At 46.6% G+C, this 9,896-nt stretch overlaps 1 protein-coding gene across 1 annotated transcript; it reads left to right on the forward strand.

Annotated features, from left to right (window-relative positions):
* Positions 1-1,332: 1,332 nt before the first annotated feature.
* On the forward strand, positions 1,333-9,624 carry LOC144739579 (zinc finger protein 516-like; the record flags this gene model as incomplete). Its single annotated transcript, XM_078622513.1, is given in 15 exon segments — positions 1,333-1,444; positions 1,447-1,608; positions 1,611-1,717; positions 1,719-1,967; positions 1,969-2,043; positions 2,045-2,279; positions 2,282-2,432; positions 2,542-2,641; positions 2,644-2,715; positions 2,717-2,890; positions 5,203-5,219; positions 5,661-5,940; positions 5,942-6,131; positions 6,456-6,872; positions 9,520-9,624. Coding segments are annotated over 15 exon segments (2,446 nt in total), but the record flags the coding sequence as incomplete, so codon positions are not given.
* Positions 9,625-9,896: the final 272 nt, after the last annotated feature.

The following is a 9,896-nucleotide window of genomic DNA, read 5'->3' on the forward strand; positions in this document are numbered from 1 at the left end:
GTCGTATCAGCCTTTCTCTTTCTCTTTCTGTCCAATGCCCCCCCCAGCACCATTCATCTCCTGTTTGAGAAACAGAGCAAAGCAAACCGTCTGAAGAGCCACTTCCTGTTGTGTACTTAAGATCCCTGTCATGTGATAGTGTCCAGTTGAGGTGGTTGTGTGAGGCCAGTATGGGGAGGGAATATGGTGGCGCTGCTGATCTTGCTGATGTGAATGCAGCCCCCTCCCATCGCCACCCGTATTGTGTAAGTGTCGACTCAGCCGGTGCGGTGTCAGAGCCCCCAAGGGCCCTGCACAGCTCAAGCACATCACATCCACGTGCATACACCAATTTAAAGAGGATTACCCCACCATGTATGCTGGATGTTAATTTTTGTTGATTCTGAAGGGGGTGGGGGGGGGCGAAAACGAGAACAACATCAAAACTTGGAGATTATTATCCATTACTTGTAACCTGAGATTATATAATTTGTTCTGGCTATCCATTTTAAGTGTTCTGATCCTTTCATTGAAAATGTACAATCCTCAATTACTGGTGCATTTGTTTTAAATAAAGACCATGTTTGTAAAAATAATGCAGTTTGATTTGGATAATTTACATACATTAAATACATACATTAAAAAAGTGTGTCTGAATATCTTTGAAACTGTTTTAATTATACTTGACATTTTCTACGTCTCTTCTTTTTTCCTCCCCTTTCACTCTTAGGTGGAGCGTATGTGCGGTCTGACAACTGCTGATCGATGTGAAAACTGCGTGAGAGAGGCCAATGAAAACAAGAGGAGAAGTGATAACACAGACGCCTCTGACAACTCTCCTTGACACAATGAAGACCTGAAACTAAGAACAAACTGGGTCATAAACCCCCAGACAGCTATTTATGCTGTCATCAGAATAGCCAGACACAGACTTAAGTTTTAGTACGTTTTCAGATAAGTAACAAACCCATGGAAGTTGTTTATTGAATGTTGTTGACAGTGTTGACAGTGTTAGATGAAGATGCACTGTGGTCCAGTGGAAGGACGATGCTCATGAAGCTGCAGTATTAGCAGCTAAATCTCTGGATGATTGGGGGGCAGGTAGCATTTGAACTGACCAGCAAAGGCACACTAGATATCTCTAGATGCTCAACTGCAGATAGCACAAGCTTTTTGTTTTACTGAGCTTGAGAGAGGACAGGGATACAGGGTAGTAGAGTTGTTTGCACCATGAGTACTAGAGACAGTGTGGAGGTGATGGACACCCAGGGAGGCGGTCAGGAGAAGGAGAAGCTGGCAGGTGACAAAGCCAAGCATAGAAATGGACATTGACGGCGAGAATGACAAAAATCCATGACTGCAAACGTTTGTGGACGGAGCTTCCCGTTCCTCAGCTCTTTGTCGCAGCACATGAGACGCCACACTGGTGTACGCCCATACAAATGTCCTTACTGTGACCACAGGGCATTCAGAAGGGCAATCTCAAAGTTCACATCCGCAGCCACAAACTAGGCACACTCTCAAGCCACCACTCCAACGAGGATGATGAGGGAGGGCCAGAGGACGAGGAGATGAGTGTCTCAGAGGGTCTTGATGGAGGCACAAGTCCAACTAAGAGCAGCTCAGCATGTACCGGATGATCAGTGGGGAGAGTGCGGAGGATAGTCGTAGGAAAGGACCTGGGAGGAGCATGAAAAGAGAGAAATCTGTTACTGACCAGCGGCCTTTCTGTTGCCGCCCTATGCGGGTACGAGGCCCAGCGGGAGGACCAGCTCCTGAGCCACATTGAGAAGGTCCACATCACAGTAGATGCCGAAGATGAGTCCAATGTTAAAGAAGATTCTGTGGCTGAGCAGGATGCCGTCCAGCCTCAGAGTGATGGCAGCTTTCCCTGTGAGACCTGTGGCCAGGTCTTCACCCAAGCTTGGTTTTTGAAATCACACATGAAGAAGCATGCAGGGATCCTGGATCACTGCTGTCGTATTTGGTGGACGACGGTTCCGTGAGGCTTGGTTTCTCAAATCTCACATGACAACACACAACACCAAATCCAGGACTCGGCCAAAAAAACGATTCTATGGAACACCCGGCCACCATCAACGATGTAGCCCAAGATTCCTGAGATTAGGTACTGGCTCTCTGTCATCAACCCTATCAAACATGCTCTAAATGCGGGAACCTGTTCCACAACAAGGAGAGCCTGAAGGCCCCCGAAAAAGTCCACAGCGTCAACTATGGTAGGAAGTGTGAGAAGAATCAGTGCAGATCTTGTGACGACGAGGATGCGCCAGCTGCTAAGAGACGTTTCTTGACTACTTAAAACTTCAGCCAGTTGAGGAAAAGACTGATGCTGAGGGGAGTGAGAAGGTGTCGGGTCAAAGAATCCCAGAGTTGGATCCGGTTTGCAGCTACCAGGCCTGGCAATTAGCCACGAAAGGAAAGTTGTGGAGCCAGTAGAGCCTAGTTTCAAGGCCTCGTGTTACAGAGCAAGTATGGGGGAGGAGGCCCTTGCTGGAGCTGCCGTAGTTTTCGAAAAAGAGAGCAGCCGTTACGTCCTGCAAGTGAAGAGAAACGCAGCTCGGGCCGGCGCAGCAGCACTGGTTTGGGAAGCCATGTTTCTTCAGGTGACCAGACACCAGACAGCCTCAGCGACTCTGAGTACCCCGCCCTTCATCACGCCAGGACAGGAGACGACCATCCCAGTCTCAAGCTTCGTCCAAATCCAATGAATGCTTTGGAGTGTGGGAAGGTGTTCCGCAGTCGTCATCAGATGATCGTACACCAGCGGGTCCACAGGAAGGATGGAGGCCGAGCATCTCTGGGTGAGAAGGAAGCAGCTACAAGAAGTGACCAGTGGGGCTGCACCAGTGATCCAGAGTCCGGATCCCCAAGCCGTCCCAGTACCCCCGGGGTATGGAGACTCTCCACCAGCCTCCACCCTTAGAGACCAGGCATCAGAGATGGGCACTGCTATTCAGGCGTGCTTGCAGGTTAGTCAGTACTCCCCTCAGAAATGCTGTTTTAATTGAATCCGAATTATCATTTTCAGCACATCCTGTCACTAACAAAATTCATTTCAAACCTTTGTTTCCTTTTTTCCATTTTCAAACATGGCATTGTCGAATCTGACCTGAGAACAATTCATGACTGGTAGCTCACTAGGGCTACACACACTCAGCTCTGACTGTCGCTGTGTAGTAAACATCTGTGGATGAAATGTGCCTTTGTGTGCATGGATGCTGGCGTTCAGCTTGTCAGTCCATTTGGAGTGTGACTAGAGCCACCGTGTGGTAGTATGTGTAAAACTGCAGTCATTCTCCACTCCTTTTCCACAAATACAATCAGTAAACTTAAACTGCTCTCAGGCATTGTCTGTAATAATACAACACCTTTACAGCATCACAGAGTAATGGGGTTTACAGTTGAATAAAGCTTTGGTCCTTTTCTGGCATGTCAGTGCGGGTAGATGGCATTTTTCAGACGCCTATCATTGTTTTCAACTCCATAACCTCCATATCTGCCGAGACAAAGACAAAAAAAAAGAGAGAGGGCCTACCCGTGGAAGGATAGGCACTCATAGTCGCGAGCGTATGAGAGGTCCTAAGTATATTTAACTTGCAAACCTATCAAAACATTATCTGTTCTCAGATCCGGTTAGAAGACAGAGCTGTTTTGGATGGACATAGGAGTCTCTAGGAGTATTAGTGCTATAGAGGGAAGGAATGTTTTTATTTATTCCCTGTTGGTTTCAACATTCAAAAATAGCTGCAACATTTCTTCAGGCCCTGATCTAACTGCTGTACTATTTCAGGTCTTCCTGTCTCAGGAAACTCCCCTCCACCCCTCCTTGTCTTTGTCTTGATTTTTAAAAATGTTTTCTATGTCTTTGCCTTGAAAATGTGCCTGCTTGTCATCACCGCGGACTTCCTCTAGTGTGTAAAGTCCAGTTACCAGCACGACTTGAATTTCATCCTTGCTTTTCCTACGGCTCCCTGTAGAATATGATGTACTGACATTCTCCGAATGTGTATGTCGTGAAAGATATGTAGCATTAAAGTATTCTCTCTTTTTACTGTTCTTTCCTGACCCCCTGTGACTCTGTAAAGTCACCACTCGTGACACCTCTGCTCTCATTCATCCACTCATCTTACCACCGAGCCAATCAGACTGCCTGATGTCTGACTGAGGGATTGGTTATTTATAGCGTGACCTCCCAACGGATGCAGGCAACAGGGGGAGAGACACTCAGAGGGCACCCTAGTCCCAAATACTCTGATGTCCCTTACAGCTGTGCAGTTACTGTCTGTGAATGCAAATGAGAGATGTCTACACATGCATTAGCCATAATAATAGCCCTGAAAACACATTATTGGTGATTATTATGCTGATGACATTTTCCTCTGCTGTGATTGTTACATAAACATACCAGCTAGAATAGGACTATAATGATGTAAACATAAAGAAGATATGATTTTGTTTCACGTATGCTCTTGATGAGCGTTCACATCTGAATCCCTCTGAGTGACTCTTTAAAAGAGGAGACTTGGGGTTTCTTTTTTCTTTTTTCATGATGGGTTTTTTTTCCTGGATATTGTGCACCAGCATCATCCAGTAGAATGTGGGACTGCGTTGTTACATGGTCGCAGTTGTCTTTTACTCAGTCCTTAATGCTGAGATTTATTTGCAGTTGATGTACATTGTTATTATGTGAGTAAAAAAAATCTCACAGGATTTCTAGGATCAAGGATATTGTGTTTAATCTTAAGTTTAATGTACTTGATAACCAGCACACTGACCACCTTTGCCAGCAGGGAGCTGAGAGAAAAACAGATGAAAGTATAGTCATGTGTTACATTTGAGCCTTTGTTTCTATGTATATATTTGTGCTTTTTGGAAGTTTTGCAAGCTTTTAATATCATCTTATCTGTTCTCCCGTTTTTGTTTTTTATTGTTTTATTTTTATTTAAAACAACATGGTCCAGGTGTGCCCCCTTGTGGGGAATCTATCAACCTACACCTTTGTGACTCAATTCAAGCTGTGAATTCTTACAGTGAACTGATGTGGCAGTTATAGATATTATTAGTATTATTATTATTATAGATAGTAATAGATATTCTGTGGTCTACTCAGTGAAAATATATTGTTTAACACATACTTTTTTTCTTGCACCTGTACTTATTCTTAATACTGAATACTTAGTGATTAACTATTTGTCTTTTCAGGATACACCAGACATAAAGTAACATTTCCTGCAGGGTTTATTCATGGAGCTAGTACATCTTAGTAGTCTACCAAAATAATTAATGGGAAGAATACTTATCGATGGTCGTATCGTTTAAATCATCGAGACAGTCGATGTGGTCACAGGGATGAATTCAGAAGGACATGGCCAACACTGCCTCCTTGTTGCGATCGAAGAGAACTGCATCTGAACTGTTTTACGAGTCTGTCACTGTGAAGTGATGTGACAAGCTGTGTCCTAGCTGCATGTGAAGTACATGTAGTAAGTACATAGTAATGAACACCAGAGGGTTTCTTTAACAGTCACTGACATTTATGCCTTTATTTTCCATCTCTTTCCAACAGATGAGAAGCCCTACATATGCAGCCTGTGTGACTTTGTCACTACAGAGTCGCAGGTGTACCTGACTCATGTTCGTGTCCGGCATCCATCTGACAGACCCAGCCCCATCCCCAGCCCCAGCCCCAGCTCCAGCTCTGACAGAAGTACCCCCAGTGGTTATCCCAAGTTGAAGAAAGCCCTTCTGCAGGGGCTGACCAGTTCTGCATCCCCTCCTGCTTTCCTTTCTGCCCAATCTTCTCCAGTTGATCCTAGCATGACGCCTGTGGATCTGTGTGTGAGGGCTGAGAGCCATAGAGCCTCATCAAGCTCGAATAAGGAGATCCTCCCGAATCACAAGTGCTCATTCTGCTCTCACACTACCCGCTACCCTGAGGTTGCTCTGGATGCATCAGACTGTGGCTCACCGCATTAACAGCAGTAGCTCCAATCTGGCTCCCAAATGGGCCCTGAAAAACAGTTCAAAGGGCTCCAGAGACAGCTTGTTATCCTTCAGGAGACGCACTGGTCCCCCACCAGTCTTGGAAGGGAAGGAGTGTCCACAGCTTCCACCGCTAATGCGTAGCCAACGTACGCGTCCGCCAACCAATTCCAGTGAAGTGAAGAAGAACAGGCCAGGTGGTCATGCTGCTACACCATCATCATCTTCTACCCCTTCATTCTCTAAGGGCTCCACTTCCACCTCAGGCCACCAAGTGGGGAGGGTCCCTGTACGGCCAGGGAGCAGCAGCAGCAGCAGCAGCAGCAGCAGCAGCAGCAGCAGCAGCAGACCTATGGAGGACAAGTCTCAGCCTCCTCGCTACAGATCCAAAGTAGATATTGCCCCCCGGGGGAGCACCCAGTCCACCTCAAGCTCTTTGGAGAAGAGCACTGGCAGTCTCCCACGTTCGTCAGCCCAGAGCTCCAGGATGGCAGACCGCTATGTGATGCCTCAGGAGGGCCTGGGCTTCATGCTGTCTAGCAAACATGGCTTAACAGAGTACACCCGGGCTAGGGGCGCCTCGCACCAGCCGCTTCCCAACGCCCACGGCCAAGGTCGGGCTAACGCTTTGAGGCCAACCGCCATCACCCACAGTTCTACAGCAGGGCTCAACTATGGAGCCCCCCAGGCACACGGAGGCCCTCTGCAGACATCCACTTCCTCTTCGTCTTCGCCTTCGGAATTTCACAGAGATGTGAAGCAGGAGCCATTTTCAGAGGCGCCAGAAATGCAAACCGATGTCCTCAGCTTCCTCAAGAATTACAGCCCCCATGAACTGGCTGCCCTCTACCACCGCTGGGGGGCAGCTAATGCCCTGCTGGATCCCACTGGTAAGTTACTGTTTGCCTGCAATATGCTGCGTGTACGAACAAAAAAATACATTACAAAATGTCAGGAGTTGTAGAAAAGTGTTTTCAAATGATGGACCCTCTTGTTTTGTAGCTGCTCAGCACTTTCTTTCCGCTACACGTGTTGTATCAACCTTCACATGCCCATGACTGTCTGGCAGTCAGTGATTGACAGACGGACTCCAGTCTGACAAGAGTTTGTGTAAAGAAGCAGGAGTACTTGAAATGTGCCTGCATGTTGGTGAGGTCTGATAAAAGGTTTATCTGGGTCAGCATGTGTGTCCATATGTGCTTGTATTTTTAGACAAATTGTATTTATATTTTATTTCTCTGTGAAAGACGTGAGAGAACCTTTTCTGCTCTCAGGTCTGTGAGGCGTACCTAGTCTCCGGTTCTACTCTCCCAGAAAGCTGTCACAAACTGTTTAGGTCATGGCTCTGCCTGATGAAAGACTCGCACAGATGCGAATGGAGGGAGGCAGAACCGAGGGAGAGGGAAGAGGAGAGGCAAAGAGAGAGATGAGACAGAATAATTACCCCACCAGCTGCTTTGGAAATGGTCATTACGGAACATCCGTATTATTTGCCCCATTTTCAGTTGTGTCTCTGAGGTCAAGTGGGGGCTGTGCCGAGCTACAGGTCAAAGACAACAGCCCCAGAGCAGACGCATGACATCGCTGTCACCCGTCCAGGCGCATATCGTCACGATCCGCCTTAGCCCTTTGAGTCACATGCTATAACGTGACCTTTTTTGAGCAACTGAGTCTTTCTCCCTGTTTCTGTGTAATATGTGCATGAGCGTGTGTGTCTGCTTGTGTTTTGCGTCCAGCTCTGTCTTGTCTTTCATGAGTGCATCAGTGAGAAGGGCTGGCGGCCCAGAGTGGAAGTGGAGTATCCAGAGGCCAGTAGTCAGGGTGCCAGAGACACTCTCTGTCACCTCCGCCTATTTCTCGTCCCGCTGTGTCACCCCCGCCCCACACACACACAGACACACACTCTTTCATCATGCATGCATACACATCAGACGTACCCAGAACAAGGGGGCAGTGCCCAGGTGTATGCCAGACTTGATGCTGGGGGGTGATGCTGTGTCTTCTGGGTTTGTGCAGTAAGCACCAGACTCACCCCACCGAGCCCCCCACCTCCCCTTAGGCCTGTTATCCGTCAACAAGCGAGGTCACGGGAGTGCATGTGTGTGTGCGTGTGCACAGTGGTCACAAAAATGTCAGATGGATCCAGTGAGTTTTAAGTATCCTTGTAGCCTTTCCTGTGCTAAAGTTGAACATGAACTAAACAAATAAGACACAATGCTGTTAATATATATATATACACACACACACACATGTATTTATTGAACTAACTCACAACTGAATTTTGGAATATCTTATCGTACTCTAATTTTTATTTATTGCACAGCTACTGCTACTTTTTAAGACACACAATTGTATGTTGTATTGCTTCAGAAAATGCACTTCTGGGCTCATGTTACTTACACATTTACTTTTTTCCTCTGAATACCTCTTCCTTACATATGTTTTTGAATTAGTGAATGTGGTAAACATATTCAAACAGTTCTTGTAGTGTTTTTTTTATAGTTGGAACCAAAACGGATGTTAAAATCTGGTTATATTGCGTATATTGCGTATAGGTCTTGTGTACAGCGAGTTTACACGGCTGCGTAAAATGGTTAGTTTTGTCTTCACGTTATGCAGTGTTTGCAATAAAGTGTTCCCCCCACAATGATGTAAGGGCTTCACAGCCGTCAGTGACAGTGAAAAGTAAGAACTGCGTCACGTCACGCCACATGAAAGAGTCGATGAGTTTTCAGGTGGCTGGAATTCAACAAGTCACCATTTTGTCTTTGACAGTCATTAATATGCATAGGTGCATGTCATTGGAGTTTGTAGCATCATTGCACGTGTGTGTGTGTGTGTTTGTGTGCCACAGCCTGTGTTTCACTTTCCCTCCCTTGGACCAAATACACATATATACCACTCTTGAAACACGCACACACACACACACACACACACCTGACATGTGACACACGGGCAGCGGAGCGGGCACATCACAGCCGGGGCGTTTTAATTGCCTGTAATTTATGCGGTGTGTGTGTGTACTGTGTGTGTCTGGCTGTCAGCCCCTGAGATGATGCTGTGTGACAGCTGCAGTCCAGCCCCTGGAGCTAGCCACTCATAATGACACATTAGACATACTAATGATGCCGGCGCTAGTCCACTTCTGATGCTACCTACCTCCGCCGCTCCAGACGGGCTCTCTGCTTACGTGCACCCACTCACTTTCTGCCCGTCACTGACCTTTATGATTCGTTTAATCACAAACGCAGCAAACAGTGCTTTCAAATGCACAGAAATGGTCATGGGTGACAACAAGTGTTTCAACAAATTTCCTCAAAGATGACAATTAAAATGGTAAAGGTGCTTTTAACACTCTCCAGCTTACAATCATTCAAATGGCTCCTTTCTTGAAATACTCTGACACCGCATACAGCTGATTTATACTTATGATTTCCTGTGTTTATGTCGTACTTAATGTTTTTTCCCTGCGTTGTTATGTGTGTTTGTGTGTGTGTGTGTGTGTGTGTGTGTGTGTGTGTGTGTGTGTGTCATCAGGAATGCTGAGGTCTCTCATGCGGCAGGGCCAGCATTTCTGTCCTGAGTGCGGAAAGAGTTCCAGCCAGCCCAGCCACCTGCGCACTCACATGAGATCCCACACAGGTAAATCATTTATACCGACACACAGACGCTCACACATGCGACAAGTTCAGTTTGATGACTGGTGATTTGAGCTGAATGTTGGTGATCAAATTAACAACATATCAAATGAGAACACACCCAGACGTTCTCTTTTTTGTAAGCCCCTCCTTCACTCGCTCAGCAGCCACCTGTGCGCACGCACATCACGGCCTTCACAGCAATTTATCCACCCAGAGACACCCACATGAGATATAGAGAATATATGCACGCCGATCTGCATTCTCTGCCATATT

This window comes from Lampetra planeri, unplaced genomic scaffold, assembly GCF_965212315.1.
Source record: "Lampetra planeri unplaced genomic scaffold, kcLamPlan1.2.h2 scaffold_1580, whole genome shotgun sequence".
Lineage (NCBI taxonomy): Eukaryota > Metazoa > Chordata > Hyperoartia > Petromyzontiformes > Petromyzontidae > Lampetra > Lampetra planeri.